Here is a 27,976-nt window from a genome sequence, read left to right as displayed (position 1 = left end):
GACAACAACTATGCTCGAGTGTGCAAGGAATAGGGAGTCATTCCTGATTTTATTTTTCTACACATATTGCTTTTTTCTTAAGGTGGAACGATAATGGAATCCAGTGCCCGAGAAGAGAACATTCTAGGCAGTTTGCCCTTCCTGGATTTTCAGATCTCTGCAGAATGATTTCCTCCTCTGGAGTTGTCTGCAAACATTCGGCTGGCTCAGTATCCTCCTGGGGGACTGCCCAGAGACACGCCCCCAACGTGAGCACGCACAGCCACATGCATGCACGCTTGGGCACACACCCAGCCCCGCTTCTGGCTGCCCTCCCCGCTCACATCCCGGGGGGGACCCCAGGCATGACAAAGACCTTCCTTCTCCGGAGCCCAGGCTGTTGTCCAGCCACACCCAGCCCCACATCTGCACAGCCCTTTGTTCTGTGGAGTGGCTCCCAAGATAATGATCCAGCGGGATGAAATCATCCACCAAATTAATTGTCAACCACTTTAAAAGAACTCTCTAGAGGTTGCCCTGCAAACGTCCTTGATGAGCTGCTTCATCAGAACTGTTTGCAAACCAACCACCTCAAGACAAGGACTCTTAACGCCTGCCCACGACACCTGCTCACGTGACATTGGGTGTGATTCCCTGGTGGGACCTCGTGCTGATTTCAGCAAGGAGTCTGTGGGACAGTCTCCTCCTTCTGTTACCTGCTGGAAAAACCAGTATGGATTTCCAAGTGTGGAAGTGGGGTTAAGCAAGGTCAACACAGAAGACACTGCGCCCAAGGTGCATGTTTCTCTCAAACACGGAACTGCCCAGTTAGGCAGGGTCCCGGGACGCCTGGGATCTAGCCTTGGCAGGCTGCCTATACTGAACAGGGTGGGAAGGTGCAAACCGGTGTTGGGGTGGGGGCCACTGGACACCTGAGCTGAGCTAAGGGTCCAGAAGGACTACTCAGAGGTGTCCTACAGTTAACTCCTACACTGCGACACGGGACGCTCAGGGCTGTGGGGGCCTCCCACCCTGAAGAATCTCCACTTGGCCTCAGGGCACATGAGGAGCAGGAGGAAGGAATCTCCCCCCGGAACATGCACCCACTTCCACCCTCGATACGGGACGCTCCGCCTTGGAAACTCAGGATGCTTCCATGGAGAAATCACTGGACAACTTCAAATGCCTCGGTGGCGAGGTATCTATCACGTTTTGCGCTATTCAGATGTACTCCAAATGCCAACTGGACTCCTATCTAAGTGCCCTAATGGTGAAGCCAAAGTGTACCCTCCGGTCCACCCTACCCAGCATACAATCGGAGATCCCTACCCATGAGAAGCAAGGGAGAATACTCCCAGAATGAGCTGCTTAGAAGCTTTCATTGGGTTGGTTTTATTAGTCTTGCACGAGCTCTCTCAGAAAAGAGCCTGCCAAGTTTACCAAAAAAAAAAAGCGCATGTGTTACCGAATTAATCAACAAGCTCGAGACTCCTTGCAAACAATCCTGTGTCTGTGTTCCTTATCTCGATCCTCCAGGTGGATACAAGTTCTGCTTCTGGGATGCCATGTGGTGACCTGGAGAGAGCACCCCAGGCCCGGTTCAGAGCCTCCCCTCTGACTGTGCATTTGGGCCCGGACTCAAGCTTCCAGAAGGTAAAGCTGTGCCTTCCCAGCTTTGAGCCATCCCATGTCCGGGGCTCCTTTCTTTGCTCGATCCTTAAACAGTTCAGTATTTTATTTTGATGAGAGCTGGTTCTGCTTGCCCAGTGCAGGGGACGGGTCCCAGAGAGGGGGCAATGAGTCCTCGTACAGGGTTCTGGCCAGGCAGAGGAGGGGACAGGTGTGAGCTGCTCAGTTAACTCAGTGAATCACTTGTCTTCCCACCTCTCTCTGTCTCTGTCTCTCTCTCTCTCTCACACACACACGCACAACTTACAGCCGTATGCATAGCTAGTCGGAGCTAGCATCTCTCCTCCTAATGGAAGAGCTTTTTATCGTTAATGTGGTTTGTCCGTTGACGAAAGCCAGTGTAGTTGGACAAGTGCAGCTGCCCTGCCCACCCCACCCCACCCAACACTACTCTCTGAAGCCCACTCTTAGAAGCCACTTCTAAGGTGAGGCATGCACAGCACACACAGGAAGCAGGTGCCGTGGACAGAACAACGCCTCCCCCCCAAAAGGCGTCAACATCCCAATCCCCAGACCCTGTGACTATGTTAGTTTAAGGGAGAACCGATGTTCCAGGTGCTACTTACAGATGCTCAGTAGTTGACTTGAAATACGGAGATGGTCCGCGGTGATGCGGGTGAGTCCTTACAAGCGTCACAAGAGAGGGAGGGGTGAAAGAACCATAGACAGAGACATGGCAGCATGAGAAGGATCTGACCCAACTCTGCTGTCCCCACAGAAGGATGAAGGCATCCTAAGCCGAAGAAGGGCGACGGCATCTAGAAGCTGTAGGAAGCAAGGACCCCCGGAGCCTCTGGAAGGGAACGCAGCCCTGCTGATCCTTGATGTTAACCCACTAACACCCACCACCCTAACCTGCAGAGCTGCGGGATTTCAAAAATGCGTGTTGTTTTAAGCCACCAGGCCTGGGGTCATTTGTTAGAGCAGCCATAGGAGAGCAATATGGGGAGAAAGTCCATGAGAGAGATCACAGCAGGAGAACAAGTGAACATGACCTTGCAGGGGAGTGCCTCTGGGACCCTGCCCTGCACCCTGACTCCCTAAACCCAGAGCTAGCAGAAGGAGGTGTCCCGTGCAGGGGTGGGGTGGGGGGTGAAGGCTCTCAGCAGCCTCAAGACAAGCCTAGCCAGAAGACTCCAGGTCTACTGAACGGAATAAGCTCCAAATCCAAGCAAATACCACCACCATCCATCCCTGAAGTGATGAACCTCCACTATGCTTGGGACTGGACGGTCATCATGATGATGATGATGATGGCGAAGCTTGCTTTGGTGAGGCCATGCTTACTTCCTGGTTGATGCACAAAGGACAGGAGACACAACACAGGTGCTCCAGGCTGAAGCTCCCCACTCATCCTCAAAGGACGGAATAAAACACAACACGCACCTGCCAAGGTATGTGGAGAAGCACATCCCGGCGAAGGACCACCTCCACCACTGTGGGTCTGAGCCCTTCACGGACGCCTCCTCGAGGACTGTGTGGGGAAAATGGCGGGATGGAGAGCCAGGTCCACATGCATCATGAAGCCCTGCCCCATTTAGTGAACACGGAGATGGCCGAGAGGCAGGGTTTCTGTCCCAGTCACTCAACCCAGGAACCTGAGGGCCAACCCCATACACTATGTTGGTTCTTCAATGCTCAGACCCCTGTTCCTGAGCTGTGATGGGGGGACCAGCCTCCAGCAGCAAAAGAATAAGAAAGGCAGGTCATGAAACAGGGATGAGCTATAGGGACAGAAAAAAGCCGAGGACACTAGACCCTCGGGGAGTGACTTCTAAATGGGTGTGGGGTTTCGGTTTGGGGTGATGGAAAAGTGTCAGAGGCAGGCAGTGGTGATGTTCACACAAAAGTGTGAATTATTTAATGCTACTGAAGTGTACGCTTAAAATTGATTAGAATGGTGAATTTTATGTCATATCACTACCATTTAAAAATTCTAAAAAAAAATAAACAGAATTAGAAAGTTGGTGGGACTGCCTGACCACCCAGAATGGTCACCAAAGGTGACTTCCCAAGACATGGAGGGACCCAGCTGCATACACCCGGTCACACAGACATCACAGCAGATGGGATGGAGGGTCTCCCTTCTCAGTGGAGCGTGAAGGAGACCCGCACAGCGCCCCAGGAAATCCACCGGAACGGAACACGTGGCATCCAGGCACCAGGAGCTGCACACAGCATCCCCGGGAATGAGCAACACCTCTCATCTGCAGGGGCTCTCCCTTTTCAAGGAAGAAAGAATGCCCACCGCCCATGCAGAGGTCTGGGAAAGGTGCTACTTGAATGAACAAAGAACCTTTTGAGCTGATGGGTTCTGGTGGGCATCGCTTAAATCTAAGTCCCAACACCTTTATGTGACAGTCACAATTGACCGGAGAGAAAGAAAGAGTGATGGGTAGGTGGTGATGCACAAGAGGCTGGGAGGGAGAGGTACTACCAGGATGAGCAGAGAGATGGTCCTCACACGATTACCGTAGTCTTCTGTCCTTTGTCATAAAAGGATCCTCCGAGCTGATGAGCCAAATCCACCTGGGGTGACGCTAGACTACCGCATTATGGGAGCTCCAAGGGGACGGAGGTATCTCTGATGCATTAAAAGTTTCACAGGTGTAATGGGTACAGGGTATTCTTTTGGGGCTGATGGAAGTGTTTAAGAACTAGATGGAAGGGATGCTTGCATATTGTGGATGTGCTAACTGCCCCTAAATTGTTCACTGTAGAACAATTTTATGTCACGTGAATTTCAAAGAAAAAGTGAGTGTCCGAAGTGATGATGATGGTAGAAATAATGCTGAAGATGGGAGAACAGTGGTAGGATGTGGGCGGGCGTTGAAGGGAAGGTGGTGATGAAGGTGGTGGTGATGGTGATGATGATGACGAGGACAGGGTTGGTGATGATGATGATGGTGGTCATGATGGCCATGATGACGACGATGGTGTTGGTGAGAAAGATGGTAGAGAGTGGTAGCATGTGGGCGGGCGTTGAAGGGAAGGTGGTGATGAAGGTGGTGACGGTGATAGTGGTCACAACGGTCATGATGATGATGACGTCGGTGATGATGATGATGATGGTCATGACGACGATGGTTAAGACGATCAATATGGTGGAGGAGGTAGAATGTGGGCAAGTGGGAGGGAGAGACATGAATAAAGGTGACAGTGATGATGTGGGGATCTTCTCTCCCAAACACTGCTCCATCCAGAGCCCTCCTTATGTTGCCTGATGGCAGTACCAGTTTTCTAATTATTTAACCCAAAAACCTGGGAGTTATACATGACTGTTCTCTAAGCCGCTGTTACAGATTGAATGTCTGTGTCTGTCTGCACCCCCCCAAAAAAAATCATGCCTTGAAGGCCTAAATCCCCGCGTGACTGTATTTGGAAGGGAGATGAACCTCCAAGGAAGGAATAAAGGTGAAATGAGGTCATCAGGGTGGGGCCCTCATCCTACAGACCACCTCTAAGTGTCCCTGTAAGAAGAGACACCACAGGACATACCCTCCCCCTGCCCACCTTCCTCCTTGAACACGCATCCAGGAAAGCCGACCTGAGGACACACACATCACAAGCCCTGCAGGGAAGCTCTGCATCTTCACATCTCTGCTTGCTCCGTCCCACACCAGCCACAGTAACCTTCTGAGAGCTTCTAGCACATGCCCGGTGGGCTCTGAGGTCACCCCGTAGCTCCAAAGCACATTGCAGAATAGGAGCAGCATGGGGGCTGGTTAGAAATGCAGAGTCTCAGGCCCCTCTCCATCTTGGGGTGTCAGTCTGTAGGGTGGGCCGGCCATCTGTGTTCACACATGCCCTGCAGAGGATACTGTTGCCGCTCAAAGCTGAGAAGCAGCCACTGTGCCCACAGTCTTCCTAGGGTGTCCCCACGGCTAGCCCCCTCCTCATCTTCCAAGACTTGACCAAACCTCTCCTTCTGGGAAGGGCAGACCCCGTAACCTCCCGCACATGGCAGCGTGCCCCGACCCCTTCTCGGATAGCTATTGCTCCAATCCCCACGACGCTGCTCTGTGCTCCCCCAGACTTCTGACGGCCTTCGAAGCAACCGCCAAATGCACGTGTCACACCCCGTACCCGCCATCCACCTCTCTCAGCCTAATGTAAACTCAAGAAGCAGGGACCCCTGTGTTGAGTTCCCCATGACCTGCCACGTCCAGAGAGCAGGCTGGCGTTCAGCAGCTGCTCCCCAATATCCAGAGTGAGCAGGGACAACCACCGTCCTGAGGTGCCTGGGCCTAGGGATTTCCCAACACGGGGGACTTACGGCTTTCCGGGAAGGTCCCGGCCCAGCGGGGACACGCCAACCGGCCCATGTATGAGTGAATAAATGAATGGATGGTGGCATTACGGGCAGTCACCCTCTGTGGCACAGGGGCCATGCCGAACATCACGATACAACCCATTAGCTCTGCAGCGAGGCACTCAGATGTCATGGCGAGCCATGTGATCCTGGGGAAAGGAACGACCCCTGCCAAAAGACACCAGCTAGCAAACAGCCCCGGAGACGTCTCCGCCCCCACCCTGCTGCCCCATTGCACGACACGAGCACCACGGGGGAGGACGACGACGACACAGGGCAGGGGACTGCCGTGCTGCCAACAGTTAGCGGACGGTGCTGAGAAGGGGGGCAGAAACCCCCAAACGCCAGCAGCCAGCTCCCCTCGTGCACATCCTTGTGAGATCAAGGGAGAGGACAGTACTCTGCCTGGCCCCCACCCCGTCTACAATCAGGAGGCCGCCAACCTTGGTTATCCAGTACTTTACTCCCCTTCCCACCAAGAAACAGCAGGTATAGAGTTCCAAAGAAAAAAATGAGGAGTGCCTGGGTGGCTCAGTCGTTGAGCACCTGCCTTCGGCTCAGGTCACGGTCCCAGGGTCCTGGGATCGAGCCCCGCATCGGGCTCCCTGCTCCGCGGGAAGCCTGCTTCTCCCTCTCCCACCCCCCCTGCTTGTGTTCCCTCTCTCGCTGTGTCTCTGTCAAATAAAATCTTAAAAAGGAAAAGATGAGTCTCCCAAGGGTGGTGAACGTCATGACACTGTGGTTATCTGAAAAAAAACCTTGGGGGAAATACAGAGAGAGCCCCACAGTGTCCCTCCCAGAGACTGAAAGTGGTTTTCAGAGAAATCATACCATGTTAATCTCTCAGAAAGAACACTGCGGTCAGAATCGTCATCATCAGTGAACCCAAGCGGCAACGCTTGCTGGCACCCAGGACGTGTTCATGTCTCCCAGTGACAAAGGCAGCCTCCCGGGTTGTCCCCAGCTGAGGAGGAACTCACCCAGGAAGCAGATCTGAGACCACCATTAGGGTGCCATGCCCCCACCCATGGGGGTGACGCAAGCAGGGACAAGGAGGGTTGTCCCAGACAGACACGGGGAGTGAGGCGTCCTCCCCTGCGGATTCCAGGATGAGACGAGGGAAGTCTGCTGCTAGGGCAGCCACCTGCACCCCAAAGATAGGAGATCAGGAGAAGGAAGTCAGGACAACACATAACGAGGAGTAAAACTGAGTATTGTGGACTGAATGTTTGTGCCACCGCCCCCCTCCCCGGTTTCATACAATGAAGCACTAACTCCCAATATAATATTATTTACACATGCAAGCGGGTCTTTGGGACGTAATTAAGATTAGATGAGGCCATGAGAATGGGGTCCCTCATGATGAACTTAGTTCCCTTATAGTAGACACCAGGAAGCTTGCTTCTCCTATCTCCCTTCCCACCATACGAGCACACAGCGCAAGGTGGTGGCCACATATAAGCCAGGGAGAGCGCTCACCAGAACCCATTCATGCTCTGCCATCCTGACCTCAGACTTCTGGCCTCCAGAGCTGTGAAAAATAAAGTTGTGTTATGAGCCACCTGGTTGATGGTATTTTGTTATGGCAGCCCAAGGTCAAAACTGATTCAAGATGGCGCCCCCTTGGTCTGGCAATGCGGGAAAGCTGTGCATTTGCAAAAGGGAGTGATGAGATGAAGTAGACAGCATGTGCAAGCCTCACCTGGCTGCTTTCTGGGGGGAAGGGGATGGTTGCAGTGGAGCAGAAGTAGAGACAGAAGAAGAGCAAGTTCCTGGCTCTATTCCATCTAGCTCTGGGGATGACCATCCTCAAGCAGTGAGTTCCGGATGCCCTGTCTTCGAAAATAAACACATGGATCTCCTGTGTTAACCACATCCACATGCTATCTCTAGGATTAGGCCGCCCATGGAAAGCATCATCCAACTTGTAGTTGGATGTTCTGCACCTCCAAGGATTTGGGGAAACCAATTCGTGGACCTAAGGCACCACGGTCTAGAGCAGCCTAGACATCAGCTCTGCAATCCTCTCTGGCAGGTGTATTAGTTTTCTAATTAGGTGGTTCAGGGCTGCCACCACATGGTGGCTTAAAACAACAAGAATTCATGCCTTCCTCCCAGCTCTGGAGACAGAAGTCTGAGATCCAGGCAGGGCAGGGCGGCTGAGATCCAGGCGGGGCAGGGCTATGCTCCCTCCAGCGGCTCCAGGGGAGGGTCCTTCCTGCCTCTTCCAGCTTCTGGGGCTCCAGGCATCCCTGGGCTTGTGACCAGTCGGCGTCTCTGCCTCTGTCCTCACGCGGCTTCTCTTCTGTATCTAGGTCTCCTCTTCTGTCTCTTACAAGGACACCTGTCATTGGATTTAGGGCCACCCGAGTACAATGGACTTCATCTCAATCCTTAACTAACTGCAACTGCAAGGAGCCTACTTCTGAGTAAGGTCCCATTTGAGTTCTGAGAGGGAGGACATGAATTCGGTGGGGGGAGGGGGGCTCTACTCACCCCAGGACAGTAGAAGTTGTGCGCATGTGTTTGCTCATCATTCCCGCTGCACATTTTTTTTATTCCCGGTTTGTCCATCTGATCTTTTGGGTGAGTTTTTCCCTTACGTCTTGATCGGGGAAATTTGGGCTCTGCATCTCCCCATGTTCTCTTTTCTCTTCCCACTGGACCCTCACGCCCTTGGAGATGGCAAGGGAGAAGGAAGAAGTACTCGTAGAATGAAGCACACAGAACCGGTAAGTCCATGGAGACAGATATTCCTGGTCACCGGACGCTGGGGGGAAGGGGTCAAGGAGTGACATCTCATGGGGACCGGGTCTCCTCTGGGGACATGACAAGAATGTTTCGGAAGTAGATGGAGGTGCTGGTCGTGCAGCGTTTTGAACGTACGAAACTCAGACGGATGGCTCACTGAAAAAGGGTCCATTTTATGCTAGGTGAATTTTATCTGAACTTTTTAAAAATGGAGGGGAACAACGTGTAGGACTTCTGTCCTTGGGAAGACTCTCTTTTCTAATATGTCATCTCATTTTTGAAGTTCCCGTAATGCTGTCAAATGGAAACCACCGCTCGCATGCGTTCGCAAGTTACCCTGCCGCGCGCGCCCCTGACGGACAGACAGGATCAAAGGATAATCTCAATTTTCTGTGTATTGTTAAGCAACAAGCACTTCCTTATAATGGCTTATGTCAACACCGCCGGTATGACCGACCGCTCGTTTATGTGCCCGGCAAAACCACACTGGTTCCCAAGTCCACTCCTTCTGGAGGTGTGCTGGTGTGATATTTGGGAGCAAATAAAGAGCCCAGGTCAGACGGAGCGAACCCACGGCCAATCTGGCGGGGGAAAGCACAGGAGAAAACCCTATCACTGTGGAGGAAACCGATTCCGAGTACCTGAGAGAGCACCGTCTATAATTAGTCATTCGTGAGGGAAGGTGTCGTGGTCTTAAGGGAAATGCAACTTGCCCAACGCATTCTGTGCAATAGTAAATAACAGGTGAGAGGGAGAAGCCACCAGTCTGTGTTGAGGGAATTAGTTCTGTCCTCGATTTGGGGGTGTTGGCTGCCAAATAACGGCACAAGATAAAACTGCACAGAACGGCAGCTCCAGCCCCCCACACACACTCAGAGCAGAGCCTGCAAAAACCAAGGGGCACCGAACACGGTCTGTGACCTCTCGGCAGGATGGTACCAACAGTGACGTCCTGGTTCTGACACTGTCGAGAAGGATGTCGCCCCAGAGGGAAGCTCCGTGAAGGGTGCACGGGACGCTGGGCACGGATTCTGGAATGGCCCGGGAGTCTATAATTATCTCAAAACCTATTATTTTGTTTTAGCAGCACGTTGTCCGTCAACACGGGAATAAACCAAGCGTGGTTGTGTGGACCAGAAGTGCGGAGAACGGGCTTGCACACCATTTCCCGTCCGGGGAGCCGTCCGATTGCTCCGAGCCTGTGTTTCTCAAGCTAGGAAATCACAGTTCAGCCCAGACACCCCCCAGTGTGGCTTCCCTGCTCTGAAAGATTTTGCAGCAACACTAAGCTGAGATTTCTTCCTAACTATCCGGATTTCTGGGCAATCGGTTGATCTAGAATGCTCACAGACGCCCAGTATGCAACTTTCCTCCTCCTTCTATCTCCAGGGGCCGCCCCGGGGACTCGGCCGTCCCTTTGCAGCTGGGTCTTGAGCGGAGGGTTCCTCCCCGACAGGTGGGCTGTCTAAGAGTCACTGCGGGCGTGGCTAAATCGGTCAGAAGCCCAGGCGTCTTCACCGGCTCCGTCCTACCTGCGCTGAAATGCCCACATCACCACAAACCGTGTGTCTGCGATTGTGACTCAGCATGTCTGCCCCTTGGGAGCCTCCCCTCCGTGCCCAGCTCACAGGCAGAAGTGCGGAATGAAAACCACAAAAGCACACCAGTGGGTGAGGCAAACAGCAAAACACACGGGTAGGACTGCGTGCAGCAAGGACGGAGCCCAGCGGCGTCCTTCCACCCTCACTCCTCCTGACAGAAGGTTCCAAGACGCAGGTGCTGCTAAAGAAAAGCCGAGAGAGGTTCAGGGTGTTTGCATGTTGTGGGTTTGCTCCGCGTGCGGGTTGGATTCCCATCAAGGAGAGCCGCGTTGCCCGACTGGAGAAGTGCATACAGGCGCCCCGGACCACACGGGACCCACGGGTGCCTGGCCGGCACGGGGGACAGCGAGGAGGCCAGGTTCTAACTGCAGGGGCAGAGCTCAGCCTGGCCCCTCTCTGGGACCCACTGCACCTTAGGAAGTGACCTCCAGCTGGTGGGCACTGTGGCTCAGACACAGGATTGGGACGGCTTGGGGAAGGCTGGGGATTCCTTAAGGTTTAGTCTCCGTCTCTTGCATATACACCTGGGGGTGTGTGTGTGTATGCGTGTCTCTCTCTCTCTCACACACACACAAACACACCTCTACACCCTGCTGTTGCAACAAGGTGAACATCCACAGTCTGGCTCTCCCATAACAGCCCACAGGAAGTTATCCTTGGAGAACAAGCATCCTCTTCACCAAGAGGCAAAAACCCGTGGAAGACGTCGCCCTCCCCTGCACGCCCCTCAGTCCCCAGAGGCGGTGACATTCTATTTTTAAGGACAAGATGAGTGGCTGGCCACCCCATGCCCACTTGGTAGCGCCCACAAGGCCCCACGTGACTGCAGGCACCAGAATAGGTCACGGCGACAGCCCACCAGCCTGCCCACACCCTGCTGGCCACCCTGGCCTCCAGCCCTGGCACCTTTGACAATAGACCCATGTGTGTGCCCAAAAGAAATACAATTGGCGGTGCTGCGTGCCAAGGCACGGCAGGTCCTCTACCAACTTTCCATTGTTCACTCGCGTCTCCATCTACTCCCGATGTCGCCGCATGGGCTGGGTTTCTGTCCCACCTTGCAGCCCTGCAAACCACTGCCTGCTTTTCCGTCAGCCCCAGCTTCCCAGGGGGAGGGAAGGAGAGAGGGACACATAGAGAGACAGAAGGGAGAGGAGGTTGACAGGGAGAGAGAGAGAAGCACAGAGAGGTAGAGAAGGCGCCCGCTACGCCTTCCTTCCCGCATCAGGTTCCCTGAAGACCCGTCCCTCCCAAGCACAGGGAGACCAGGAACCGAAAAGAGAAGTGTCCCTCTCTGCTGACGGGTGGTTACAAAGCCAATCTGGCTGTGCCTGTCGGTCTGATTCAATCCTAGGCCGTGACCCTGAGCCCCGGCTTCCTGATTCCCTTCCCAGCTTCCTCCTTTCCAGAAGCGGGGCAGGGGACCCAGGAAAAGCCCCTCAACAACCACAGCCCCTCGGTGACATGTGGCTTGTCCCCGGCCCCATTTATGTCTCCGAAAAGCAACTCGTGTCCGACGCGCCCTGGGAGCAACAAAGAGCTCCTAAGAAGCCACAGGGGGCTGCACCGACCACTCGAACCCAGCTCCAACCTGGGGTGGGGATTTTCTAGCCCAGTCAGCGCCGCCCCCTAATATCCCAGCGCCTTTCAGGATTCAGGCGTGATGGGGTGGGGGGGGGGGAGACTGGAAAGTATTTCTAGACGCCCAACTGCGACCTCAGTCAAAGGGGAGAGGACAAAAGCAAATCCGTGTCTGATCAACAGTGCCAACTTAGATGCACGAGATGAAAAGCTCGCGCGGTGTCGGGAAAGGGTAGTTCATCTGCAGCGCCGGCTGTCCCCCCCTCCCCACTCCCGCGCGGCCCCGTTGCGCCCCAGGATACCTGTCCCCTCCAAGCCCCCGGTGAGGTCTAAAGTCTACGCGGGAGCATCGTGCCGCTGGGCAGAAGGAGGCTGGCCAAACAGAGTTCCGCAGGTGCCTCTGGGCCGCCGCTTCTGTCCCTAGGGGCCCCTGGCTGGGAGGGCGGGCCAGGGCCCTCGTATGAGGTGACCCCCAGGAAGTTTTGTGACGTCCGGCGGCACAGACGCCAGGGGGACTGAGGGAGGGGGAGGCGAGTTCTAAATAAGGAGACTCCTGGGGCGCGGGACTGAGCGCGGGCACTTGGGGAGGCTCGCGGGAGCTTGCGGGGGGGGGACACCCTTCCAACTCTGGGAGCGCCCGAGCGTCCAGGGGCGCACGGCCAGCCCGCGCGGACGCCCTGAGCAGACGGGACCGGGCAGGGCCGGCTCAGGGAGGCAGCCGGGCGACGGCACGCCGGCCCTTTGTCTGACGCCAGCGTCCCGGGCGGCGCCGAGGGACCTGCGGGCCGGATGCCCGCGCGCCCTACTCACCCACGGTGGCCAGCGTGTCGAAGTCCTGCAGGCGGTAGGCTGGCGGCTCGGGCGAGGGCGCCTCGGGGCTGGGGCAGAGCGCGGGCGCCCCGTCGGGGGTCTCCCCACGGCTCTCCTGAGGTTCGGCGTCCGTCGCGGCCGCCTTGGCCGCCTTGGCCAGCCCGGGCGCCTCCATGCGGGCGCGCTCCAGTCCGGGGCGCCGGGCCGGGCCGGGCAGCGCGGAGGTCCGGGCTTCCCGGGACGCAGCCTCGGAGGGCGGCGCGGCGGCGGCATCAGCGACGCCCAGCCATGCGCGTTCCCCGCCTCCCGGTCCGCGGCCCGGCGCGACTGGCGCAGCGGCGGGGACAATGGCGGGGCGCGGGGCGGCGCTCACTGCAGCAGTAGCAGCAACAGCCGGTGGGAGTAGCCGGCGGCCTCGGGGGGCGGGCCCGGGGGCCCGGGCGGCGGCGGCGGGGGCGGCGGGGGCGGCGGGGGCGGCGGCGCGGCCGGGGCGGGGGGCGCGGCCCGGGCTGGCGGGGGCGAGGCGGGGTCCCGGCCGCGGGCGCCCGGCTCCCTGTTCATTCCTCGTGGCCCGCGCCCGCCGCCTCCCGCGCCCGCGCTGCGTGCGCGCTGCTGGGGGGCCGGGCGGAAGCGGCCTGGGCGGGGCCGCGCGCTCTCCAGCCCGCCCCGGCGCCCGCCCGGGCTCGGCCCGCCGACCGGGGTGTCGCCGGGGCCCCCGCGCCCCGCCCCCGCCGCGCCCTAGGCCCGGATCCGAGAGGCCGGCGCGCGGGGGCGGGTTGGCGTTGGGGAGGTGGCCGCGCCCCCTGCACCGCCGGGGGCGCCCCAGGGGTGGGGTCCCCAGCGAAGCCCAGCCCAGCTCCCCCGGGGGACGTGCGGGCAGGCCACCGCGCTCCTTGCGCCCCAGCCCGGAAGGGTGGGAGGTGGGGCGCGCTGGGCACGGGGAGGGCGTGGCTCCAACAAAAGTTAAAAAACCAAACTGAACCGGAGCTGAAGGCTGATGGGACGCTCCGGAGGCTGCTACTCGGTGCCGGCCCGTCCCCGAGGGCGGCTGCCGGGTCTAGCGAATAAAAACCCGGCCCGCGTCAGCTTCCTGGTTTCTCGGGGGGACCATGGTGATGCAAAATGCTTGCTAAGGGAGGAGGGGCGGGCGCGCGAGTGCGCCGGGCTCCCCCTTCCCTCCAGTTTCTGGGCACCTTCCTACGAATCCATGACTGTTTCCAAAGAACCATCTTTTAAACAAAAACAAGGAGACACAGATTTAAGAGAGAGAAACCCCCCCCAAAAAAAAACCCAAAACGCCACGCGTGCCCCTGGATGGGTCGCTGTTTTAAAGACACCTGGCACAATTTTGGAAAAGAAATGCAGGGCGCCCCAGATCCATTTGAATTTCAGATACCCAAGGAGAGTCCCACCCCCACCCCAACTCCCGCAGGGTAGGTCCCAGGCCGTATTTGGATATACTTTCGTACACAAGAGATGACTAGTGCGTATCTCAAACTGGAATGTAACTGGACATTCTCTCATTTATCTGGCCACCCTGTCCCCGGGCATCCGGCTAAAACGCGGGGCCGGGAAGGGCTGTTCCCAGCTGCGGCCTCGCGGACCACACTTTGAGCTTCCAAAGAGAGGACATACCGCCTCCCACCTCGTTTGGAGGCATCTCGGCCATTCCGCCCTTGGGCGGGGGGGTGTCCTGGATTCGGGGAGGGGGCTGTATTTTTACAGACCCCAGGCCCCGTCTGCCTGGCTTGGCCAACTGGGAGGGGGCCACAGGAAATCAGATGCGGGCTCGGGGTGCGGCTTTCTGGCCCTTGGCTGTCTTTGCTTGTTGCCAAATCTTGAGCTGGAATGCAAAAAATGCGTGCCCTGAGCAGGCCGCGTGCACCGGGTTGGAACAGGGAGGCGCTCGGGCCACGAGGCCCTCCTGAGCGATTGGGGGGACCCAGGGCTGTCCTCGGGGGTACGTCCCCGTCTCCCTTGCCACTCTGATGCTCTTAGGTAGCTAAGGTTAGTGGTCAAGGCTAGGTCAATTAAGGACATGCTTTTTCCTTCCGGGGGCACCCAGGCAGAAAAGGGTTAGGGACAAACTTTCAGAATTAAACTCTGGGTTGCAGAGTTGATGCGACTCCTTCCTCTCCGGCCGCTGAGACTGACCACATACCTACCTCTTCCTATAAATATCCCGGGCAGGCTTTGCAACACCTTGCTGTACAAAGCAGCTTTCATCTGGAAGGATCATAAAAATTCTTCAGAAACCACAGCCTGTGACTCGCAAAACAACGCACAACCATCCCGGTATACGAATTCTTCATTTCGAATACGTATGTATTTTGTGTATATGCATGCATATGTGTGCATATATTATACAAGCAAATATATATGCGTACCTACAAATATACATACAAATACATACAAATGTAGGTGCACATATATGTATGTGTGTGTATATGTGAGTGTGTAGATACTGAGTTAAAATTAAAAAGTATACTGTTACCTTCACAGGCTTTACAATGTATACATATTATATATTATATACATTATATTCTACTGTATTCTAGAATATATCTTCTAAAATATTTTATTATCTATATTCTGAAAGAATGCTTTCACAGACCTTACAACTTATATATACATAAAATGATATGGAGATTATATATTATGTTGTAACATAATATATTCTAATATATTTTATTATATATTTTAATATATTCTATTATAAATTGTAACATGTATATCCTAAAAGACGTGTTCAGCTGCCTTCACACTTTACAACTTATATATATATATATTATTAGACATATATTATAGAGTATATTCTAACATTCTGTAATGTATATTCTAATATATTTTATTATAAATTCTAATATATATTCTAAAAGACATGTTCAGCTGCCTTTGCGGACATTACAATTTATATTTATAAGCATATGTTTATATATGAAAAAATATAAGTATATATATTTTAAAGATTTTCTTTATTTATGAAAGAGAGAGCACAAGCAGGGGGAGAAGCAGGATCCCCGCTGACCAGGGAGCCCCACGCAGGGCTCGATCTCAAGATCCTGAGATCATGGGGCGCCTGGGTGGCTCAGTTGGTTAAGCGACTGCCTTCGGCTCAGGTCATGATCCTGGAGTCCCGGGATCGAGTCCCACATCGGGCTCCCTGCTCAGCGGGGAGTCTGCTTCTCCCTCTGACCCTCTTCCCTCTCGTGCTTTCTGTCTCTCATTCTCTCTCTCTCAAATAAATAAATAAAATCCTTTAAAAAAAAAAGACCCTGAGATCAGGACCTGAGCCGAAGGCAGACACTTTACGGGCTGAGCCCCCCGGGCACCCCTATATATTTTGAGTTAAATATATCCCTGTGTATTGTCCCTCAGTGAGATAAACCCATACTTTGGAAATATACATGGTGGGTTTCCATACTTTGTTAGAAGAGGCCTTCCCAGGGCTTCTGGAAAGCGATCCTTCAAACAATGGAGCAATGCATTGAATCTGGACTCAGCCAGGGATGGGAGGTTTTTTTTTAATCACTGGGTGCCGGAAGATCTGTCCACTTAGGATTTGGTCTTTGGAGGCAGGCAGAAAATTCTGGTGGGTGTTTAGCTACAGGATTAGGGTTTCAGACTTCACTCCTTAGATCTCCCCGTAATGCAGACAAAGCTCCCTACTGGGTGCCCCCTGTGTAGTAGGAATAGAACAGGGTGGTTTTCCGTGGTCAGTGTATTTGCTCCCAGTTTCTCAGACGAGCTGTTTCAAGGGCAGTTATCGGGGCTTGGGTGTTTTCGTTGACCACCGATGAACATTTTCTTAGCTAGGAGTGATTCCAAGATTGAGCAGCACGCACTGTTCCCAGCTTTGCAGGCTTGTGGTTCTCATTTCTTCTTAGTCACGGGACGGCCCCGTGGGTTTAATGTGTTAGGGAATTCATGGTAACCTAGTTCATGGGTTACGTTCTGTGACAATGCTGGGCACTTGGGCCTTCGCGGATGGAGCCAGGCCAATCGTGAGTAATCAGAGGTGATGAAACTTATTTTATAATTATATGTGTAGCCACACGAGTCCGGGCCTTGCTCCAGCGTGAGCCCCGCTGAGTCACCCCCATGCACAGCAGTGTGTCTGGGCACCAGGTGCCATATTTTCATGCAGACGGGATCCAGTTTCCAAACTGCTCCAACCTCACTTGTTTTAGAAATGCCCTGATCTCCCCCCCAAAAAAGACCCCAATTAAAAAAAAAAAAACCCAACACGTGTTCAAACCAGGTGAAGCTGCCCTCGAAATGCCGTGCCCGGTGATGCAAAGGAAGTTTTCACCATGGAGACACCACACACGGCGCCCTGGGTGGGGAGGTCATAAATTCCAAATGGGCTCAGAACAATTAAGTCATCCCAGGGTAGAAACATGAGTCCTCAAATAATTGCAGACTGAAGTACGATCAATGAGTCATCAATCACTAAAATCAAGCAAAACCCTGAGGCTCCCTTGTCTCGCCAAGTTAAAGTTTTGAAAATCTGAACACATCCCAAGGCAGATGGACATGCTTATTTGTGCATGGAGCGCTGACTTCTAAAAATAATGCTTCCAAATGTGCCTATTTACTCGGAGGCTTTTCTTGAGTGATTTCAAAGAAAACCATATAGGAAGCATTGATGGGGGTAGCATTTTCTGGGTCGGACGAGCCTATAATTAGACTTTGCTGAGTTTACTCTTCATCCAAGAGATGCCCGAGAGATGGTGCTTCTCAGATGCTGGAGAGGTTTATGGGAAATCTAAGCCGTGATATTGAATGCACACGGTTGCATCACGCTTTGCAAAATGCAAACAAGTGCCCTGACCTTATCACTGGGGTCAGATAAGCTTTTCCACTCCTTTTGGCTCCTGGGCTAGCCTCTCAAGCTTTTAAGTAACTCAAGAGTCTGACAAAGTAACATGAGAAAAATTGTCTCAAATCGAGTTGTGTGTTTCTCCAGCCATCGTAAAGGATATACTAGTTACCGAACTGTTATCTGTTTGGGATTAAATGCTACTTAGATACTCACCTTGTACTGTCTTTAAAAATACCGGGAAGACGTCGCAAGAAGGGAAAAATAAATTCCAGGAATATCAGGTGTCCAGGGGAGATAAAATCAAAACAATAAAACTAGAAGAAAATCCCGGGACCGGTTTTCAAATCCCCGTGTGGTCGTGGAAGGATGTTCTAAACTTGTCAGAAATAGAACCACGGGGGTAAATAGATGAACAGATACCACTACCCAAAAATGTGAGAAAGTTACGGAAATATAAACAAAACTAAAATACATTGACGGGCAGTGTGCATGGTACATAAAGCCAAACTGATATCTGGTCAAAAAGGGCATTAATGTACTAATAAACCCCTGCCAAAAAGGCATACTGGGGGTCATTCACATAGGGAGGAAAAAATGTTGCTAATAAGTAACAAAGAAATGTATCAAAGAACAAAAGTGGCCACTGTTTTTTGTTTTGTTTTTTTTTTAACCCAGCTAACATTAGGAGGATGAGCTACGGGCTCGCCTGGGTGGCTCAGTCATTTGGGCATCTGCCTTGGGCTCAGGTCATGATCTCAGGGTCTGCTTCTCCCTCTACTCTTCCCCCCTGCTCATGATCTCTCTTTCTCTCACTCAAATAAATAAATAAAATCTTAAAAAAAAAAAAAAAGAGGGCTCCTGGGTGGCTCAGATGGTTAAGCAACTGCCTTCGGCTCAGGTCATGATCCTGGAGTCCCAGGATCGAGTCCCGCATCGGGCTCCCTGCTCGACAGGGAGTCTGCTTCTCCCTCTGACCCTCTTCCCTCTCGTGCTCTCTGTCTCTCATTCTCTCTCTCTCAAATAAATAAATAAAATCTTTAAAAAAAAGAAAGAAAGATGAGCTATTCCATGCAGACCAGAGAATTCTTAACACACATTTAGTGGTAATGTCCATTAGTGGAAGCCTTACAGTGTTAGAAGTGATCATACATTTCGGTTCTCACTTTATGTCTGTGAATTTATTTTTCAAAATTAAATTTTGGAGAATATCGACGGCTTTGTGATCAAGATTAGCCATGGTTAGGGGCTGGATAGTGTCCCCCAAAATTTGCAAGTTGAAGCCCAAACCCCCAGGACCTTGGAATGGGACTGTATTGGGATATGGGGTCTTTAAAGAGGGGATTAAGGTAAAATGAGGTCAGTAGGGTGGATTCCGATCCCATAGGCTGGGGTCCTTATAAGAGGAGGGGATGAGGACACAGATCTGCACAGAGGGATGACCACATGAGGACACAGGAAGAACACAGGGTCTACCCGCCCAGGAGAGAGGCCTCAGGAGGAACCAGCCTCAGGCCTGCCTGGATCTCGGACTCCCAGCCTCAGCCCTGCCTGGATCTCAGACTCCCAGCCTCAGCCCCTCCTGGATTTCAGACTCCCAGCCTCAGCCCTGCCTGGATCTCAGACTCCCAGCCTCAGCCCTGCCTGGATCTCAGACTCCCAGCCTCCAGCCCCTGGATCTCAGACTCCCAGCCTCAGCCCTGCCTGGATCTCAGACTCCCATCCTCCAGCCCCACCTGGATTTCAGACTCCCAGCCTCCAGCCCCGCCTGGATCTCACACTCCCAGGTTTGGTCCTACCTGGATCTCAGACTCCCAGCCTCCAGGACTATCAGAGAATAAATGTGTGTCCTGTGAATACTGTTACAGTGACCCTAGCAAAGTAATACACCCATTATTCAAGGTGGTTTTTATGATAGAGAAAAACGTAGAAATACATTCAACATCCAGATAGAGGGGTGTGTCTACTTTTTTGTTCGTGTGGGGAAATCTCTGCACTCATCGTAAATAGTAAAAAAAAAAGGGGGGGTGTTAAGATTACATTTTAAGTAATATAGGCAGTAATCAAAGTGTTATCACACACTCTGATCTTCATTATCTAACAAAATGACCTAACCAAAAAAAAAAAAAAAATGATAGGAAAATGCCAAAAAGGTTGTGTGTGGATTCTAAGAATCTTTATACTTTTTATTTTTCAGTGTTTCATACATTTTCTTGTAATGAGGAAGCTGACTTCAGAGCACAAGAAATGATTTCCTAGAAGATATGAATGGAGAGGTTTGGAAACCGGTTTCTGTGATGTGACAGATTGGATTGAGAGTTCTGTCAGATCTTGCTAGAAAGCTGGTGGTTGTGCGTTTAATCTTCATTTCCAGGACGGAGGAACAAGAACATCTACGGGGTCTTATCTGTGAACCAGATAGTTTTCAGTGAGTCATCGGTATTTATCGTGGCAAGACTTGTAAGGAGGAAACTTGAGGAGTCGTGAAGCATGAGCGAGGGAGGTGTGAGCGAAGGCAGAGTCATGCCCTGACCTTGGAGGAAAGAGCTTGGTGAGTAGGATTCCTCGGGAATGGGTCAGCATCAGCCCACCAAAGCGCACGTCGCAGCCTGACCCTGCGAGGCGAATGGTTGATGTGGGAGAGCCCGCGTGAGAGCCGGGATTCCAGAATGCTGAGAAAAGGAGACTTCTCATCACATGGGAACTCGGTTTTCCTGTGATAAAGCCCGGACTTTAAAAAATAGTTTGGTATTGCAGCAGAAAAGACCTCGAGAGGTGCATTTCTCTGGAGTCCAGAGCGCACCTGCCATCTTCATGTGGTGGAGAGAGCACAGCTTACCCAGGAAATGTTATGCAGACAACTGGATGGCAATTTAAAGTTTCTAAAAAGGGGATTCCCTCTTGGCTCCTTCATGCCAGAATCAATTCTCCACGTGTCAAGATGCGTGTGTAAAAATAAAATCGTGGAGTATGAAATGAAATACAGACTTTAAAAGGGTAACAATAAAAAACGTATAATAACTGCATTTATAAAATATATATATATAATTTAGGGGCACCTGGGTGGCTCAGTTGGTTAAGCGTCTGCCTTCGGCTCAGGTCATTGTCCCAGGGTCCTGGGATCAAGTCCCACATCGGGCTCCCTGCTCAGCGGGAAGCCTGCTTCTCCCTTTCCCACTCCCCTTGCTTGTGTTCCCTCTCTCGCTGTGTCTCTCTCTGTCAAATAAATAAATAAAATCTTTAAATATATATATATACACACATCATTTGGGGGCAGGGAAAATTTTCTAAGAAACCATGAAACCATACAGGAAAGGCATATTTGTGTTTGTATTGTCTAGGAAAAATATATACACGTTTTTATATAGACATATGTGTGTCTCTATACAGAATATATATGTTACAATATAATATATATGTATACATAGTAGACAAATATATATAAACATATATACAAATATCAACCTAAGTGTGTATAAACATATATACATATATATACAAACTTAAATATCTATTAAGCCACATGCTTGTGCATATTTATGTGTGTGTATATATATATATTGATGTGTGCATTTATAATCATTTAAAGCATGCAAAATTTACAAGTACATAAGCTAATTTTAAAGGCAGATGTTAGCGTGCAAAATATCTATGTGGCCTTTGTGCCCTGGATCTTGATAGTCGTGTAGGGGCTGGGGCTCCTGTTTCTGCTACCTTGGAGGGTTGTCATCAGGGACTTGAGTCTGTGCCCCATCCGGTCCTCGGGTCTGTGCCAACCCCTGAGAAAAGTCTCTCAGCCTCTCCCAATGGAGGAAGGCAGCTTAGCTCAAAGCTGGGTGTCCAGTCCCCCCACATGATGGGCACCGTACACAGCACCCCACATAGGTTGGCTTTCCAGGCCACGGGCACTGCAGGACTCCAAAAGTGAGAGTGTCAGTGCCTACAAACGTTATGGAGGATTATCAGGAAGTGACCGTCACGATGGTCACATGCACCTGCTCGTCTGGGTGTGTTTGGGGAAATGTGCCCTGGCCTGTGAAGGCATTTGGGGAAGACGGCTCATTGCAGCGGAGTTTGAAACAGCCAAGGCTGGTAAAGACCGTACCAAGTGCCAGGCACTCCCAGTGTGGGCATTTCGATGAAACAGGGATAAGCAGACCCACATCCCCATCTCCTGGGGCTTGGATCCCACTGGGGAGCGAAGGACAATGAGCATTACAGGTTGTTGAGAGGATGTGACGTACTGGCTGGAAAAACAGAAATAGCAAAGTGGGAGGGCCGGAGGGAGGGGGTGCGTGTGGAACGCAGTAATTATCTGTTTTCACTCTATACATATAATTACATGGGTATAAGTATACGTTAATATTTTATACCTTACCGTATACATGTATGTGCGGAGATGTAGGATGACTTACATATAGATATGGGCGCGTCTGTGCTTATCTAGGAGGGCTTGCAGAGGGGGTGGGATTTGAACAATGACCTGAAGGAGGGTCGGAGCCAGGGAGGCATGCCAGGGGAAGGGAAAGGGACAGCGTGGACTGAGTGTAGCAGGCCCAGCTGCAGAGGGTAGGGCCCTAGCAGCCCTTATGATGAGTTTGCCCCTTCCTCCAGGTAGGGTTGCCAGATTGAGCAAATAAAAATGCAGGATGAGGGGCGCCCGGCTGGCTCGGTCAGCGGAGCATGAAACTCTTAATCACCGGGCTGTGACTTCCAGCCCCACGCTGGGTGTAGAGATTACTGATTACTTAAAAATAAAAGCTTTAAAAAAAATGCAGGATGCCCAGTGAAATTTGAATTTCAGATAAACAATGTCTGTGTGTATATATATATATGCACAGATATATATATATATATAATACATATATCCATAAAATATATGGGTAGTATATATATGTATAAATTTAATATATATATTATATATATTAGTATAAAATATGTCCCCATGTAATATTTGAAATATACTTAGGCTGGGACTCCTGGGTGGCTCAGTTGGTTAAGCGTCTGCCTTCAGCTCAGGTCATGATCCCAGGGTCCTGGGATGGAATCCCACATCAGCCTCCTTGCTCAGCAGGGAGCCTGCTTCTCCCTCTCCCTCTGCTTGTGCTCTCTCTGTCAAATAAATAAAATCTTTAAAAAAAAAAGAAACATACTTAGCCTAAATGCCAAAATGAATTTGAATTTCAGATGAACAATGTATATATAAATATATATAATATATATGTATACTGTATATGTATATATTTAATATATATATTAGTATAAAATATGTATATATGCTAGTATAAAATATGTCCCCCAAGTAATATTTGGAACATGCTTAAGATAAACGCCAAGATGAATTTCAAATAAACGATGTATATATATATAACATACATATAGTATATATGTGTATATATTTAATATATACATATTGGCATAAAATATATATATATGTATATATATTAGTATAAAATATATCCCCATGTAATATCTGGGACATACTTAGGCTAAACCCCAAGATGAATTTCAGATGAACAATGTATATATAAATATATATATAATAAATATAATATACATATAGTATATATGTGTATATACTTAATATATACATTTTAGTATAAAATATGTATATATATGTATATATATTAGTATAAAATATGTCCCCATGTAATATTTGGGACATACTTAGGCTAAACACCAAGATCAATTTGAATTTCAGATAAACAATACATAGTTGTTTTAGTGTAAGTATGTCCCATTCTGTATTGGGGATGTACTTACACTCAACACCCAGTTGAATTTGAATTTCAAATAATGAATAATTCTTTTATTCTAAGTATGTCCCATGTAATATTTGGGACATACTCAGACTAGGCCACTGGTTGAATTTGAATTTGAGTGTAACGCCCATGCAATCTTTGGGACATAATTATACTAAATGTGGCGATGGATTTGAATTTGAGATAAACAACAAATCCTTCTTTTATTATAAGTATATATAAAATATATAAGTCCTGTGTAATATTTGGGATATACTTACACTAATCAACTAGCTGAATCTGAATTTCAAGTAAATAATGAATAATTCTGTTATTATAAGTATATCCCATGCACAATATGGGATGTACGTATATTAAAAGCACAGATGAATTTGAATTTCACACAAAACACAAATAATTCTTACAGGATAAGTATGTCCCATGCAATATTTGGGCATCCTTACACTAAAAACATCACTCATGGTTTATCTGCAATTTGAGTTCCACTGGTATCCTGCATTTTATTTGGCAACCCAAACTCCGAGCAAAATGCAGCGCGGCTGTCAAATTTTAAGCAGGAAAGTCACCTGCCAGGCTCAATATTAAAAGGATCCTTGCAGGAGCGCCTGGGTGGCCCATTTGGTTGAGCCTCCGACTCTTGATTTTGGCTCAGGTTATGACCTCAGGGTCGTGAGATCGAGCTTCGCATTGGGCTTGGCACTCAGTGTGGGGTCTGCTTGGGACTCTCTCTCTTTCTGCCCCTCCCCCAGCTTGCACTCACTCTCTAAATAAATAAAATGCTTTTGGGGCGCCTGGGTGGCTCATTGGGTTAAGCATCCGACTCTTGGTTTAGGCTCAGGTCATGATCTCAGGGTCCTGGGATCGAGCCCCACATCAGGCTCCACACTCAGCATGGAGTCTGCTTGAGATTCTGTCTCTCCCTCTCCCTCTGCCCCTCCCGCTTGTGCTCTCTCTCTCTCTCAAATAAATAAATAAAATCTCAAATAAATAAATAAATAAAATCTTTTTTAAAATTAAAAAAAATTAAATAACAATAAATAAAAGGATTCGTGTACCTGCTGAATGGACAATAAGCTTCAGAGACCCAGACTTGGGGAGAAGTCCATGAAACGTTGGAAAACCCTGCAGAGTGTGGGCTCTAGCAGGGCCCCACTGATGCATGTCTCGGGGTGGGGGCTCAGACACCTTTCCTATTTCCTCGAGGGATTCTGCTGAGGACCGAGAGCCGGGGGGGCGGGGGTGGAGGCTTCTGGGGTTCTGCAGCAGCAAATAGCGGTGACAAGATGAATTAATGCGTGATAGGGCAGTGGGGCACCTCTGCGGGATGCCCTCTTGGTGGGTCGATGAGTTTTGCAAAACCCAGAGGCTGTGCACCAGCAGAGTGAACCCTGATGGATGCTCTGGGTTTGGGGTGTGAATGCGCTGATATTGGTTCAGAAACGGTAAGGCATGTACCACAGTTATGGGAGATGTTTGTAAGAGGGGAAACGGGGCGCAGGGCCAGGCGGACGTGGGAACCATCTGCACGTTGTGTTGCATGCTTCTGTGAACCTGAAACGGCTCCAAGCAATGACGTCTATTTATTCTACAAAATAAAAAAAATAAATCGAGGCATGCCCTTCCAAGAGACTATGTCATAGCCATAAAAAAATAAATAAATAAATAAAGGAAGGTGATCTGTACATGTATATTTGTGGGAAAGATCTCAGAGTAATATGATAAGGAACACCTTGCCTCATAGGATGTATTTGTGTGATGTGAAACCATATGCCATTCTGGGGGCTCAGGGACGCTCTGTGCAGACCTTCCAGAAGGGATCCCCAAAACACAGGGCTTTGCGATGAGGAGGGTAAATCAATTCAGGATGATGGGAGGGATCACATTACATCACTTGTGTTCGGTTTGACTTTCTGAACAGGAGCTGTCCCTTGATATCGGGTATTAAAACATGTTGATTGAAAAAATACCATACAATACAATATAATACAATAAAACAAAACAAAACAGAAAACAGAACAACACAAAACAAAATAAAATCAAATAACGCAAAATGAAATAAAATCAAACAAAACAAAATCAAACAAAACAAAATAAAATAAAACAACAAAATAAAAAAGCAGAATACATTAATTGTGTTGGCTGCCAGGAGAGTGAAGGTCATGTGTTGGGTACGTGGAACCCCCTCTGTGGCCATCTCCAAGACGTGCTGAAGGTCATACGGTCATTGAGGGCCCAGCGCGCTGAGGAAGCAGGAACACACCACCCTCAGTGGAAAAGCAGCTCAGAAGGCATGCCACCCCGGCAGCTGGGGCAGTCACCTTGTTGGCAGTGAGTTGGACAGTTAGGGAGTCAGCGCCAGGGTCCCCAACAAGAAAATATGGAGTCAGGACAGCTAAGATCAAACAGCACTGACTTCCTATTTTGCAGCTTAGACAGGACCACACTGACATTCTGCTTTGCTGCCTTTGCAGAAATGACTCCTGCAAAATGTCCTAAAATAAGACAATGAACCATAAAAGCATTTGTCAATATCACAGGCAAGGGGCAGTTAAGACCCAAGCCCCCAGATGTCAGAAAAAAAACCAAAAAACAAAAAACAAACGTCAGCATGTAGACATGAACCTAATAGGTAGACAGATACATGACCAAAGCCCTGATTGTCACAACTCAGCACACCCCGATTGCTTAAGATAGTCCCGCAAAAGAGCTCATAAAAACCTTAAACTTAGAAACTTGGGGGGAAACCCATTGGGGTCTCCCTTTCTGGGAGCTTTGTACTTTTGCTCAATAAACATTGCTTTGCTGCCCACCACTCACCATCTGGTCTACCTCTTCATTCTTCCCAGCGGTGTGAGCAAGAACCGTGAGCTCTAAGGGACACAAATCCTATAACAATCTGTTTACCGGGAGAGATGCAATCCGGGTCATCGATGCCCAACAGAGCTGACACGACATCCCAGCACAAACAGCTCCTACGGTTCAATCCATATTTATGAAGCTGATGGAGGCCGAACAGACAAAGGGAAAAGTAAATCCAAAAATGAAACCTCTGAGAAAATTGTATTTCCCCACATTCGACGGAGGGAAAGATCTCCCCACTCCAATTTTTTATGGCTTCTTGGGTATAATTAGACCAACCCACATGGGGCTAAAAATTATGGGCTATGAATCTCTCATGCCACTAATTACTGTTTATTTATTTTTGAATTTATAAGAACAGGTCTCACTCTACAATGCCTTGAGATATATAAGGAAGAGGAAAAAGAAACCGTGATGTATTCCTAAGGAATGTACTTGGCTGGTTTTAAAGATCATGCCCAGCTTGGCTGTTGGGCAAGAGGGCAAAGGACGTAACACTTGGTTTCTGCCAGATTGGATCTGGGGCTGAAGCTAGGGACACAAAGGTCGCCTGGCATCCTTTGATGCATGGAGGTTTTGTTGCTTAATGCTGGAGCCAGGATTGTTCAGTTGAAGCAGGCAAGTCGGGGCTGCTTCGGGACTGCAGAAATGTAACTCTGGAGCTGTCCATTGGGTGCCAAGTTCCCACGAGAAATTGGTCTGGGAAGAGGGAATCAAACGTATGTGATTTTGTTTTGAAAGCCTGAAGGAAGAGCTCAGCTGTCCAAGATGAAGGAGGTGATCCAATTGCCCAGTGACACCAAGAGTAAGGAAATCTCCATGCCCAGTACGGAGACCCTTCCAACTGTATGCATGTGGTCACATGAGGTGACTTGTGTGGCTCACTGTTCCTACAGGGGTCCAGACTAAGCCCCCAGTGGGAGGCTGAGACCCTGATCGCATCTTGGAATATGTCCCTGTGTCTGAAATATTGTTCTACTCAGAAGGATACAGAGTGTCCTTGGGAAGAAGATACAGAAGTGGTTTGCTTTGTTTTTGTTTGAGGTACAGCTGTGTGCCATAATGAGGCAATCAGCATCAGACCCAGGAAGTCCAGTTCAGAACAGCCTCAGGCGATATGGTCATAGTCCTGAGTAGTTGCAGACACTATTCAAGAATAGAGAGATCCCACATAGCTGGAGGAAGAAGACCATCTGTAAGCTCATGCCTGGAATCAGACTCAGATATGGAACCACGAAGGATGCTTCATGCACCTATCAGTTGGGTTTACCTGGGGCCACCAGCACCCCCAACAAGATGATGCACATACATAATAAACAGCAGCTCTTTATACAAGACGAGTGTTGGGTATCGTTTGTTTGGGGTTTTGCTGAGTGTGTTGGAAGAAAGATGAGGTAAGCGTTGCAGATAAGCTTGGGTAAATACAAAGAGAAAAGACCTTCCTGGGATAGGGACGTTCTGCGGTGTGAAATCCCTGAGGAATACAGACCTCAAAACACATTTAGGAATGAATTTAGGGTGCTGTACAGAGATGCGTGGAACCGAAGTTCACTATACACCCTATGGCAGAGCTTTAGCTATTAAAAGTGAGGGGTCTCTGTGGGTTTGTCCAGGAAACGTGAAAAGAGACTCAGATTTCCCAAAGATGGACAACAGTGTTCAGTGAAGTGAGCTGCAGAGTTTAGGGGAAGCTCGTCTGTCAATGGATCCACCCTTCCGTGGCAGGACAGGGCACATTTCAATGCAGACCATGCTTCCATCTTGGCCAGGGGGTGAAGATCTAAGTAGCGGGATTTGAAAATGTGTCTGA

General features: G+C 50.2%; 1 protein-coding gene and 2 long non-coding RNA genes across 7 annotated transcripts in view; 1 reads left to right on the top strand and 2 right to left on the bottom strand.

Moving 5' to 3' along the window:
• PRKX (protein kinase cAMP-dependent X-linked catalytic subunit) overlaps nt 1–12,898 on the bottom strand; it is a 64,355-nt gene extending 51,457 nt beyond the window's left edge. For both annotated transcript variants that reach the window (XM_081809260.1, XM_081809261.1), the window contains exon 1: nt 12,724–12,898. In XM_081809260.1, coding sequence (XP_081665386.1) covers nt 12,724–12,898 — 175 coding nt within the window. The remainder of the gene's footprint in view (nt 1–12,723) is intronic.
• LOC145717913 (uncharacterized) lies at nt 11,798–20,787 on the top strand. 3 transcript variants are annotated; one of them, XR_014141437.1, is made up of 3 exons: nt 11,798–12,145; nt 14,914–15,018; nt 19,743–20,787. It is a non-coding gene; the product is annotated as an uncharacterized LOC145717913 (long non-coding RNA). The 3 variants fall into 3 exon arrangements; XR_014141436.1 differs by lacking the exon at nt 11,798–12,145 and adding an exon at nt 12,301–12,757; XR_014141438.1 differs by lacking the exon at nt 11,798–12,145 and adding an exon at nt 13,053–13,119.
• LOC145717914 (uncharacterized) lies at nt 19,639–26,543 on the bottom strand. 2 transcript variants are annotated; one of them, XR_014141439.1, is made up of 5 exons: nt 26,125–26,543; nt 25,433–25,547; nt 24,363–25,234; nt 22,511–22,657; nt 19,639–19,952 (listed from the first exon to the last, which is right to left on the bottom strand). It is a non-coding gene; the product is annotated as an uncharacterized LOC145717914 (long non-coding RNA). The 2 variants fall into 2 exon arrangements; XR_014141440.1 differs by having other exon boundaries at nt 24,363–25,547; nt 26,212–26,543.
• Between the last annotated feature and the right edge of the window lie 1,433 nt (nt 26,544–27,976).

Source organism: Leptonychotes weddellii, chromosome X (assembly GCF_054177405.1).
Source record: "Leptonychotes weddellii isolate Sample4059 chromosome X, ASM5417740v2, whole genome shotgun sequence".
Taxonomy (NCBI): domain Eukaryota; kingdom Metazoa; phylum Chordata; class Mammalia; order Carnivora; family Phocidae; genus Leptonychotes; species Leptonychotes weddellii.
Note: the sequence above shows the minus strand (reverse complement) of the source record. Positions and strands in the feature narration are given on the sequence as shown.